This window comes from Aotus nancymaae, unplaced genomic scaffold, assembly GCF_030222135.1.
Source record: "Aotus nancymaae isolate 86718 unplaced genomic scaffold, 86718_ANA_hifiasm-v0.15.2.pri h1tg000011l, whole genome shotgun sequence".
Classification (NCBI taxonomy): domain Eukaryota; kingdom Metazoa; phylum Chordata; class Mammalia; order Primates; family Aotidae; genus Aotus; species Aotus nancymaae.
Genome location: NW_026988422.1, coordinates 37,824,013 through 37,837,517, shown reverse-complemented (window position 1 = coordinate 37,837,517; position 13,505 = coordinate 37,824,013). Strand labels below are relative to the sequence as shown.

Below are 13,505 nucleotides of genomic sequence, written 5' to 3'. Positions count from 1 at the left end.
ATCATTAACTCCATTCTGTTATCCCATACTCTGAGATGAGCAAAGAAGATACTATTCACAGCATTTCCATTGCTTACTCTAGAGATGATAACCTTTTTGAAAAAAAAAAAAGAGAGAACCCTCAGCTTCTTTAAACAACCCCTTCCTCTTTAAATCCATGTTAGCTATCTCTTGTCCAACTAGACCTTCAGTGCGTTCTTGTGATAAATCAGACAAAATTATTCATAGCATAATCTGTGCAAGTAAAGTTGAATGGAACATACTGAAATTATTTATTATGGCTTTTAATGTTGCTTAATAATTCCTTAATATTTGCCCCAGATTTTTTCACCTAGCCTTTTTTTTCATGTTATTAAAAAATGTTGTAGTGGACGAATCGCTAATCCTCATTTTCTTCTAACTCAGTCTCATAAGGCACTGTGTCTGGACCGGTTAAGCAGGATTGTTGTCGTAAGATTAGATACAAGTATCTCAGTTGTCTAGACATTATATAACTCTACTACATACTTCAGACCCTTGTTTTAAAGCAGTCCCTTAGCCTATTTAAAATGAATACATTAAATGTTAATGAAAAGTTCATTGCACTTATTTCTTTTCCACAGTGTCTCATTGTCACCATCTGGATTTACCATTTCTTCCCAGTTCTCCACATGTATAAAATTTTACTCTTGCTTTAAGTGAGAGCTGATTTTCCCTATTTCAAGTTTGATATGGATAAAAAGTGGGTATTTTCTGCCTCTTTGTGTTTCTAAATCTTCCTTCTCATTTGCTGTCTGGCTTTTGCCTCCACTAACTTCCCTTTCTGTAATTTTAAAATAGTATTTTGGGGATGCAAAGAATCACTTGTAGTCTTTTCCAACTTGATTAGTTCAACACATATTTATATTGGGTACTTTTAAATGCCAGGCAGTGAACTAGCTTCTGGAAGTAAAATACGGACACCCAATATCTACTCTCAAGGCACATATGGTCTGATAGGGAAGACAGACAAACAGGCAAGCATTTGTAATGCAGGAAACATAGGGTGGCACAGAAAGACATAGGATATGGGTGTTATTAAGTAACTTGCAGGAAAACAATCTGGATATTGGCATCTGTAACTCCTAGGTAGAAATAAGATGTTCCATAAGAGTGTTCTCTAAGACCATGTGTGTGAAATTTCTTTTCACTGGAGAAATCAGGGGCATCTTGAAAGAGAGGGAAGCCAGTGAGCCTAGGCCAAGCCGTTTTGCCTCAGTCAGCCACAGTTCTGTTAGGCATAAATGAGAAGTCTGAATTACATGACCTCTAATATTCTCTCTACGTCTAAAACTCTGAATCTAAGTTTTTCTTTTGCAGTTCACTGAAAAATCTAAATAGCCTAAACCTGTTTTGAAATCTACTTCAACAAATGATCCATAAAATAAATAAGTACAAAATTCAATTTTTTGGAAAAGTGGTCTGGCTGTAGAATTGAGTGACCCCATAAAATATTAATTTGGTCATAGTGTGGAAAAGTGAAATGACTGTTAAATGAGTCAAGGCCTTATTTGTGGCTTTTGGCTCATTTAGTAAGATTACCCATTAGCCACGTAGGCAGCATAACATGCATGGCCAAGCAGCTCATGGGAGCATCCTAACAAATGTTAAATAAAAATTATCTTTCTCTAGCCTTGGGAATGTATTTCTGTTATATTCGAAATAAGATTGTGCTCAACTTTAAAGTCTCAGTCGATAGAAAAATAATTATATTTGTTATGCTTGAAATTCTGAATTTTATCTGCAATATTTTTGATGCCTTTTTGGAAGTTTAGAGGTAAAATGAGTGTTGGTGGTGTCGGACCATCATTTAATCCCATCACTCCCGTCCGTAATAAAGTCACTTGATACTGTTAGAATATGCATATGTAACATGTCTCCTTGCAGATGCTTTTGTTTCTCCTTATCCTAAGATAGTCATTAACTTTAGTATCTTAAAAAATTTCTTCTCCACTGTTTTATTTTATCTACATCTTAATAATACATTTAATAACTGTTCTTAAAATCTTTGTATGATAATCCATCAGGCTCCTTGAGTATTTCTTTAGCTTATCTACAGAAGAGAGTATGCTTTTCTCTTTGTTCTTTTTAATGAGGCCTTCCCACTGTGGCTCTCAGTATCCCCTAAACATTTTAGTATCTTAGGATCTAGCAATTATTCACATGTCAAACCTTTTCTGAATTTTATGGGATGCTATTATTATAACTCAATGTCTTTGCTTCCATGTAAACTCAAATGGAAGTGAATCTTCCTGAAATGCTCACTTTCCCCCCTCCCAAATATACATCTGCCATTAAAGAAAAAAAAATACTATTTGAATGTGAAGCCTGTATTTCCATAACACCAAACATCTGGATGAAAAGTAAAAAATTCCGTATTTTCAAATATCCAAATATTGTGTTTGTAAAACAGGTAAATGATTGTCTCAATCTCTCTGTGTTTATCTGAGTACTTATGCATCTTATCTGTAGCATAGTCAGTCCTTTCTGTCAGGAAACAGTATGAATGCATTCAGAGCAAATGCATTCAGTAACAAGTACGTATTGAACACCTGTTCTGTAGGAAACACTGAGCTAAGGGCTGTAGAAAGTTCAAGGTTAAATAATTCTTGAACTCTGCCCTCAAATGATTTGCAGTCCAGTGAGGGATGTAACACAGGTGCACATGTATACATAAAAGACAATATAAAGTGAATAAAAACACAAGAGAAGAGGAAAGAAAACACTGTGGAAGTTTGTGGGGAGTGACTGCTTCTGGCTTGGGAGGGTTTTCCACTGTTTGAACAAACTGTGATGAATTAGTAGGACTTGGATATGCCAAAATCATGGAAATGGAGGGGAATGTTTTGATCACACACTATTTGAAATATACTCTCCTTCAGCAGCCAGGTAAGGGAATTTTACTGAAATCAAATAACCCTAAATTAGCCAGATGATTGCGATAGTTTTTGTATCATTTTGCATTATCGTAGCCTTGGTTGCTGTAAGGTTTTTAAGTCTAAATGTGTTTTTCAGGTATTTTGATTAGCAAATTTATATTCATCTCACTTTAGAGTTTCAACTTTACACAAAAAACATGCTAAAATTTACTCTCTGTGGTCATTTTAAGAAACATCATTAAAATTCCACCTTATCCTTTGCTTTTCGAATTTAGATACAAAATTTTCACACTTCCATGTACATTGCATGCTTAAGCCTCTATCTTCCAGATTTTATAATTTTAAAACTCTGTTGGGATCACTACTCAGATAAACTTTTAAAAAATCTTCAAGTTTTTGCTATTTGACCAGAGTCTGTATGTACATATAAATTAAAGCAAAATGTATTCATTTCTTTTTTATTCTTTTCCTTTTTCTTCTTTCTGATCCTCCTCTTCTGCCTCACACTTCTCCTTTTTTTGTTTTTTTAAACAATCATTTTTAACTAGAGGGGAAACGGGAATAAACTGAAAAAGATCCATATAATTCAAATTGGGCTATGTGTATTATACAGCACTAATTTATTGGCTGAAGTGACTGAAAGGCAAAAGGTGGTTACTTTTAGGTAAAGCTTAATTTAGGTGTAGAAATGATGTCAGGACTCTATTTTCTGTATCTGTTGGCTCTCTTTTTGTCTGCATGAGCTTCATTCCCAATCAGGTTCTCCTCATTCAGTGACAGCAGTAGCCGTTAGTAACTCCAGGCGCACATTTTACTGACTTAGTAACCCCAGAGAAAAAAGAATACTTTCAACAATTTCATGACTGACTCCCATTAACCTGAGTTCCATCTTTAATGCAACCAGCATGATTACCTGTGTTGACTAACTAAACTTGAGTCACTTAGCCACCCCTGAGTACACCCCTAAATTAAAATCAGGGCACTCTTGGCAAAAGAAAGCGGAAGTGATATTTCAATTTAAAACATTAATGTTAGAGTGGAAGAGTCAATGTTAGGAAAGCAGGTGGTTATCCCAACTCTTACCAAAGCCAATTTATATGACCTGATGTAGATTATTTAAGCCTTACGAGCCTCAGCTTCCTTATTTACATAAATTCTCAGACCAAGTTCTGTCCAAAAACCTTTTGACTCTTTATGTTTTGTGGTTCTGATTTCAAGAGCTAGAGACAAGGATGAGACATCCAGAAAATATAGAAATTAGAATATAGAAACACAAATCGAGAGACACATACTGTTTCATGCAGAAGTGCATCAAGTAGAAACAGGAGTTAGCTTGGCAGTAGGATAGCAAAGGACTTTTACTTCATCCTGATGTAGTGGCTATAAGCTCAGACAGCTTGAGAGGGGTGTGTGTGTGATGTGTATATGTTTGTCAGAGAAACAGAGTCAGAGAGTTTCAAAATTAAGCATCACAAACCTTGTTTTTACAACCTCTATAGGTGTTTTATATCCCACGTGTATCTTTGTTAATCTTCTCTCATTTTACCGTAACAGAGACTGCATCCCAAGCACAGTCTTGTTTAAAATAACAAAGCTTAAAGGAGAACTTACGTCTAGTTTTTTTTTCATTCTTTCTACAAATATTTAGAGACACTGAGAAAGAATGGGGGAGAAATGTAAAAGTTAAAAATCCCAAGGCTTTATTGACCTTTAGAAAGGTATACTTAACAGAGATGTAAATAAAATATGACAACGAAAAGCTAAAAATTATAAATACGAAGTAAATTGCCATGAGAATTTAGTGGAAAGGTGATTTTCCACTACAAGGATGGGATTGGTTTAAAATATCTTAATTGTTGCTTGTTTTACCTTCAAAATTTATGAGAATATACCTTCTATTCATTGCATAGGAATTCTTGTTCACATAAGAGAAAGGCATTTAAATAAAAGGAAAAAGGTATTAAGGACAAATTAATAAATTTGACATTCCAGGAAGATGCATTTATTTATTCAGGGGTTAAGTCCTTAGCATGTCTGCCTGTACCCTATTTCAGTAAGCATAGTCCTAGATCAATAAAGGATATCTGCCCAATGCGTTTTTATCATCCACATTAGGGACATTACTTAGAGGGTTTCATGTAGGAATGGCATCATCAAAATGAAAGTCACCTGGATTAAGTCTATAAAATACACGTCTTGGAGGGGAGCAAAGAAAAGGAAGTGGTCATGATAGTGATCTGTTTCCATGCATTTACTCAAACCAAGATTCAACCCAACAAGTTAGTTGACCATTATCTAAATAGTTGTATTGCATTATCACAGAAGTAATTTGACAAATTGTGCATTGTTCAGTCAGAGCTCATCTGGTCAGCTTTGTAGACTAGCAAGCGAGTCAGACTTACAGGGTAGGAAGGTAACTTTAGACGCAGAACTAATCTTAGAGATGTCTTGCTTTAAAAAATGTCCATGAAAGAGTCACCACTATGCAAGAGAATATCTCATTGTATAAAAAAGTTAAATGACTATAGTTTTTTTGAAATATGAAGTATATAAATTAGTTATAATTAATTATAATTTTTAAATTGATACTGTATTTTTAAAATTATTTAAAACAGTGCATACATAGACAATATAGGAGTACATAAAAAAAAGTTCCTACTTGATGCCTTACACAACATAACCTATTATTCAGTGTATATTTTTCCAGATTTTTTTTGCACTAGAAGCATAGATATATGTATATTTTATTTATTTATTCGTTCATCAAATACATGATACACATTGTTCTACAACTTGCTTTTTTTACTCAATAATATATGGGAACAACCTTTTCATGAGAACCTCACATTTGATTTAATTGTCATCCAGTTGGTGGACATTTACATTAATTCCAAATTTTGGCCTTCCAAATACTACCTTTTTCATTCATTGTACATATCTAATTTATGGGGTGATTCAAGACATCACTTAAAATTTCAAAACATCAATATAAATTCTTTCAACACAGAATAAAGTTCATGATAAATCAGTTTCAATTTGGATATCATCACAGAGGGGTTAATCACAAAAGAAGTTGACTGTTAGGTGGTCCACTCATAAAAAGTCCCACTGATGTATTCCAAGGATATTGTAGATCTGTTTCCATGTACTTGGCAAACCAAGTTAACCCAAAAAGGAAAACAAAAAAGAAGAAGGCCTAAGGTCAGTATCTTGAAGAAAGAGAGCCTACTTTCAAATGAGTCCTTAGAATAAAGGTAATTAAAATACATTTTCTATCTACATGAAGTCATAAGCCATACATGTCTTCTTAGTTTTCTGAACCGCTGTCAGTTGATATTCAAAGTAAGAGGATCTTTGTGATTGACTTCTATTCAACAGTGGCTTTAGAATTCTTTCGAGATGTGAAGAAGTTTAACCTGTGCTGGCTCCTTCTTGATGAAGGGAATCCTAGTCATTGCTCTCAGGTTACCATAATGTGTGCTCTTATGAGTGAGCTGAGCCACCTCTGGGCCACTGGACTAGAGTGGGCTGGCCCCCAACAGTGAACAGACTAAACTATAGCTTTAGTCCAGGAATATGGAAACTGACAACAAATTGCTTGTGGTCTACTTCCATTTTTCAAGTGCAAACATATCAAAGTTTATTTTAAATTTGAGCCAGTCAGACATTAAGTAATAAACATCAAAGAAGAAGTGAAGGCTTCCCATGTTTATTATTTCAATATGATGTCTGTTCTAATAAAGCAGAAGAATGCATATGACAGACTATGTAGTAGAAATTCTCTAGTTCCATGGTTTGGCCTTAAATATATACATATATTTGTAAATTAATCCAAAACACATTGCTGTGGTTCCAGTCCCTCTGAAAGCTGATTGTTTTCCATCCCCTTTTTAGTTTGAGAAATATAGTGGCTGATTGCCAGAGCACTTTCAAATAAACAATCCACCCCATGTATAAAAGGGTCATGGAATCATGAATGTTCAAAAAGCAGAGACCATTATTTAAATAAGTTAAAGTTATTATGGTCTTCCCTATTAATTAAAAAAAAAAGCCATCTGTGCAAGGTGCATTTTGGTAAGGTACCAGTTTTTTTGATGATTGTGGATGGAATTTGCAACTCCTTTCATAGTCAAAGTACAGCTCAGGGATTCCCAAGATAAAATGCACTGTTTATGTAATTCTGTGGTCATTTGACTAAATTTCTAATAAAGCACTAGAAAGAATTATTGTTATTCCATCAGAATTTACAAAATTTACAATCAAACTTAAAGGAATTGACTCTCCAGGAATCTCCCATTTCAACTCTTCTGCTTATATCCTAAACCTATATTTCATCTAAACCTTCTCTCTCTCTGGCTTCAACACACACACGCATGCACACACAAATATACACACACACACACAGAGACAGACTCTACAACCCACATTTTGTCAGAACTGCTTTGGACAAATGCATCACAACAGTGAACAGTGAGCAAGACTAAACACACAAAAAAGATCAAAAACACTGCATAAAGAAACAGCACAGTGGAAGACATTACCACTGCAGATCTAGATACTCTTTCATTTTAATTTGTGCTCTTTGCAAAATATATTTCTGTTGGGCAAATAACCTGTAAACTTTGGCTCTAAAAATCTTAGAGGGGCAAAAAGTGAAAAGGTGCAAGTCCCGTGAATTTGGCAGGAAAATACCATAACAGAAAGGACTTTTACATTTTTTTTTGCCACTGCCCCTCCCACCCCAACCAGTATTTTCAGTCCATTAAAATCTGTACCCAGGCCTTTTCCAGTTTGAAGCCACACTGGCGTCAGTGATGAGCAATCCTTCTTGTTTGTGCAGTCATTCATTATCTCCATTACCAAAAGGAGAATGGAGGACAATTACATTGTTTGGACGAATCAGAGTGTTAGGAGGAGTATTTGTCATGGTGGCAGAGTGCAGCACCTGACAGGCAACGATTGATGGCCAGGAATGAGTGTGAGTGGCCAAAGCAGCCTCATAGGATGCAAATTACTGACTGTGGATTCCAATTTATCCTGTTCATTTTTCTTGCCCGTGCTGAAGACCATTAGTGGTTTTTGAAGCAGTGAAGGGGTCATTACTAATGTGGGTAGGCTCGAAGCAGGAGGGGGAAAGGAGGGGAAAAGCCTTCTGTAATTACACAGCTTTCAGGAACAGGCTGGAGGCCCTAGCCAAAAAAGTGTCAACACCTCGCAATCAGAAAAATTTATTTTCATTTTATGCTTAACCCATATTAACTCAACATTATCATCTTTCTTTGTTAACATTTGCAGAATATTAAAAGCCTGGCTCCTATATTAATACAAATCTAGTTAACCCCTTTTGCTATACAGAGGATTTTGTTTAACCTAATGGCATTTGGGTTTGCTAATAAGTAATTGTGCACATTTTGGATAATGTATGCTATTATAGAAGATGAAATACCTGAAGAATAAAGTCTTAGATGATTGAAAAACATTCAGTCTCTCAAACACTGGAATGCTTAGAATGCTCTGAAAGGAATATTTTGTTGTTCCTAATGTCACCCTTTAATAATGTTGATGGGAAGTATTTATTACAAAAGGCTTTCTAGTTTATGAATGACTTTGACATGCTAGATAAAAGTTTACTTTTTTTGTTTAAGAAAATCAGTGAATTTAGAGCAGGGACCTACTTAACAGACATATTTCATAATTATGTATACACAGTCGAGTGTCAAGGTATGGGTCTAAATTAACAATCCTTGATTTTAGAATGAGAGCAGAAAGTGGGCTGATCATGGGAGAACTGTTCATTATAAATGTTGTTGAATTTCAGTGGGAACTAAAGAATTAGAAAACACCAAAAGCTATGGCTTAATTCTCTTATTGTTGTAGTGTAAGGTAAAATGTAAGATTTCTGTATGAAGCATTGCACATAACTGGCTCCTTTTGCTGTGTGATCAATGTGTGTGACCCTGTTAACTCAGAGCAGTAACCAGTAACAATGAAAGAATCTTCTATTGTCCCATAAAGGAGTCAACGTAAATATACTGTAAGTAAACTGCGTTGTAATTGACTTGGTTGCCATGGCTTGTAAGAATAGTTGTGATTATACACTACCTCACTTTCTGAACTTTTACTGTCCATAATCTCAAATTAACTAGGGAAGAGTGATTATATTGAGCCATCTCACAAAGATAATGTAGAATAAGGGCTTTACGTAGGCTGTCTAGGAAGGAGAGTAAAAGGGGCCTGAACCCAGTTCCCTTAGTGCAACAGAAGCGAGGTAGATGACCAAAATTCTGACACCGTCACAAAAGTGCTTTACATCCTGACTGATTAAAGAAATTGAATAACGTACACACCTTGTTTTTACTGCTGGCCCTACAGAGTGTGGCAGGAACATGGGGCTGCTAATTCAGGTTTCTGGGTTCTTGTCCCTGCCCACATTTCTCAACACATGATAAGAAAGATGCGAGTAGGAAAATCAAGCCGTAGACTAAAGAAATCACCAACGGTGGTTTTGTTCTTAGAAGTAAGTGACTCTTTCTTAACTTCTGATCCATCTTTTAAAACATTTGTTTTTCCATTAGCATCCGTACCCTTCCGAAGAGCAGAAGAAACAGTTAGCGCAAGACACAGGACTTACAATTCTCCAAGTAAACAACTGGTGAGTGACCCAAAAATCAATGTCTTTCTCCCATGGCTAAAATGAGATTTCTAAATAATGGTTTTCTCTCTCTTTTTTTTTTTTTTTTTTTTTTGGTTTCTAAAACAAATGAAATCGAGGAGGATAACTTCTGTGTTTCTACCTCGAGGTGTGAAAGGAGTGATTAGGGAGAGGAAAAGGTAACCTAGGGAAATGGTTTATTGTAAGATGTATTCCTTTTCCTTTTCTGGCTCCCTCTTTTCTTTTCTCTTCTTCTCTATCACTCTTCCTCTCCACCTCACTTTTCCCATCTCTGATGCTTTAAAATTCTCGAATTGAACCACAAATTCGGCTCGGGTCATTCCTGTTGAAAATAGTCACACCGTGGGTTTTTGCACAGTCCTCATACGGAGTTACTAGCTCTGGAAAGGATTCTTTTGTCTTGGCTTTGAGTGGTAATGTAGATACAGGCTTTTTAGTATCTCCTAATAGAAATTTATTTACGCTAATTTTTTTTAAATAGGAGAAAAGGCTTTTCCATTTTTGCGATGTGGTAGATTACTCCTGTGGTGGCATATGGACCGTCCACCCTTTGTATACAGCTTAGAGGGTAACTGAGGAAAAGGAGGGGCAGAGGATTAAATAAAATGATCACAGTGGCCAAGAAATGATATAGGAATTACTTATCAAAATACTGGCCCAGGTTTTATCAGCAGCTTAATTTTGTTCAGTACATTCTTGGGGTGATGTTCAGATTAATTGAACTGACAGTTCTCTTTCAAAATTCAGGGAAAGTATTTGCACGGATTTCAGGCCTTATACAAACTTAATTACATGGAACTCCATTTTATCATTCTAATTCCATGTAGCAGAGGTTGTATTTACAAATGAGAAGTCTCTGCCTTTATTCACAGCTTTCCTTAATATATTTATCAAAGCAGGTTCATTTACAAAGTGCTCTATCTGTGGGATACAGGCAGGCAGACATTAACAAAGCTTTTAGGTTTATCAGGCTCGCTGCCTGATGAGCTACCCGAGGGTCAATTGATTTTGTGGTTCTGTGATTCATTTTTTTCTCATTTTTCTAGGATCACAATGAGAGACATGCTTGGAGAATTAGCCAGTTTGTCTGCCTTATCTGTCAGGCAATTTTTTTTTTCCCAGGGAAGTCAAGCTACTTAAATTGGCCACAGGAACTGCCGTTATCTGACTTTAATGCACCCTATAGTGTGGATAGCATTTCAATTACACCAGTAACCAAAGCTTAGCTGCAGCCCTTTTCATGCCTAGTGCTGTACAGAAAGTGATGTGCCTACCTACAGAAGCAGAAAATTGAGTTGCCTTGCTTCTGTCAGGGTGATTAATGCAGAAATAAACTGCTAACCTGAAAAGAAAGGCAGAAAGAAAGGATAGACAATACAGACTTGAATTCACTTTAATTTTCTTCTAAAGATTGGAAGTATGTACATTTAAAGACAACCTTTAGACCAAAAACTTGGAATAAAGGCTGTACACATCCCCCTCTGGAGGGGAATGTGTGTGTAATTATACACTGATATGAGCTTCATAGTGTAAATATATGTATATAAACATACATATTCTCATTTGTGTTCCTAACACAAGTTATCAATGGCCTGAAACAGGAAAATAAATGCATTCTTTGTTAACTATAGGAGACTTGTTTGCTCTGCACATTCTTTTATAGCATAGACCGATTACCAGACTGAGCTAATATATATACATTGGTCCATGATGCAGTTAACATTGCTTTAGAATCATAATTTTTGTACATTGGAGGCAATCGAGGGAGCTTGTGATGGGAGTTTCTGAGAAAAATAAATATTTCCACATGGATATTTGGCACTGATGATATTTGATCTTGTTCATTTTGAAAATACTGTTATTTATCATCCATTACCTGTAGTTCTTGATGTAGTCTTTGCACCTGAAGGATGAAGAAGTTTTAGTATCTAAAATCTCGCATTTCCCGCAATTAGACACCTGGCTGGAACTGGAAAGAACACCCTTCCTTTCTGAATTCCATTGAGCCCCAAGGCATGTACAAGGAGTTCAGTGAGTGTGATATTTTAGGTTTCTTGTTTCTCTATTATTTGAGCCGTATTTGTCACAGAATGCCAAGGGTTAGGATGTGACAGTCTGTCACACAGCATACTTCCCATAATACAGCATAAACGTTGACACCTCCGTCTCTACAAAATAATTCCATCTTCCTAATTTTCACACTTCCTTCAGAAAAATCCTATAATCCTGCCCTCGGGTCCAAGTCTTAGTTAACGGCTACTGTAACTTTGATAATAAGGTGTGACTCATGAGGATAGTACAGCAAATACCTCTAAAAGACTACCAATAATTTAATGTAGGTCCCAAACTTCTGGGGATTTCAGAAAGAAATTTGAAAGCGAACACCACTTATTTTACTGCATTTTGAACCTGCCCAGTGCCTTGATGAAGTCAGCTTCAAAACAGAGAAAGCTATTCAATCTAATTTCAAAAGGCCTCACAGTCACTGTTCTTAACTACAAAGTAATCACTAAGAGAGATGAGAAGAGTGGACTATAAACTATTTCTCCAGGCCCTGAGAGCTCTCAGTCAAAAAGCAGAGGGGATCAGAGTGTAGTTCCTAAACAAACTCATTCAGTCAGCTCTACTAGGACATAATGCGCACTTCTCCGACTGAGGCCAGGACTTTAGGCTTGTGTGCTGCAAGATTTGCACCCAAAGAATTAGAGAAGTGAAAAAGCATAAAAATCGGACAATCATGGAAGACTTGCTGTTCTGGTTCTGCTTCTCACTTACCTCTTAAAATAGAAAGGCCACACAAGGTCAGGGTAGTTAAGCAGCACGGAAAAATAACATCTATACTAATAAGCAATGGAACATGGCTTCACGCACTTGACAAGGGCAATAAGCAATAAAAACAGACCTGTGAATATCAGCCAGTAATGATGAACTTTAGAACAAATAAGCAAAAAGGAAGTTTAGGAGATAATTAAGAGAATTAAAGATGCCTTGCATCTTAGCAGTCAGTGCTAGAAATAATCCTAATGGGCTTTTCCAGTGTATTTACAGTGGGGAGTATGCAGAAAGTGATGATGCAACCAAATCAAAATGTGCTTCAGGAAAGGAAATTTATGACACTCAGTCATTTTTTGTACAGTTAGCTCTCAGAAGTCCATAAATCATCAATCACCTAATTAAGAGTTTCTTTTAAAAGATGATAACCAGATCTTCAATGTGTGCACCTCACTGTCAAAGCTAATCACAAGTGATAAGACTCACTTTCTATGCTGGTTAGTTGGTGGGGAGTCAAATCAGCTGTAAAACAACCAAAGTGCATGCATTAGGAGAGAGGAATAGCGATGAACCAAATATCCTCAACCTGAATAACCTCCTTGCCATGCAAAAGCAAACATGGTGTAATTTGACTGAATATTGATTAAAGCTCTAAGGGTAATATAGCATGATGGGTAAGCACTCAGGCTCAAGAATCAGACCGTATGGGGTTGAAATCCCGGTTCCACCATTTGATAGGTGTTTGACCTTCAGCAATTACTAAACCCCTTTAAGACTTAGTGCTTTCATCTGTAAAATGGGGATAATGATCATGTATATCTCATATAGTTGTAAGACTTTAAGAAACTGCATGCTAAGTGGTGAGTATAGTGCTGGCACATATGATAGCTATTGTTAAAACAGTTAAAATAAGTAATTGTAAAAATGAAAGAGAAACATGATTTCATACAATGATATAAAGAAGACATTGATCAGCTTACAAACAGGAATGGAGATTTCTTCCAGGGGGAAATAGGCATATTTAAGGGAGAAAATTTTAGTGCTGACAACTTACTGTGCCTAGCTTCTGTATTAAACAGACAGACTTTTGTAGTTTCTCAGATGATAGTTTTTACAGTTCTTTGATGGAAGGGAGGTAAGATTACGGAACCCTAGGAGGTAAG

The 13,505-nt window shown here is 36.1% G+C and overlaps 1 protein-coding gene across 6 annotated transcripts in view; it reads left to right on the top strand.

The window, feature by feature from the left end:
- Positions 1-13,505, top strand: part of MEIS2 (Meis homeobox 2) — a 209,091-nt gene that overhangs the window by 140,324 nt on the left and 55,262 nt on the right. For all 6 annotated transcript variants that reach the window (XM_064374835.1, XM_064374832.1, XM_064374831.1 and 3 more), the window contains exon 9: positions 9,473-9,549. In XM_064374835.1, coding sequence (XP_064230905.1) covers positions 9,473-9,549 — 77 coding nt within the window. The remainder of the gene's footprint in view (positions 1-9,472; positions 9,550-13,505) is intronic.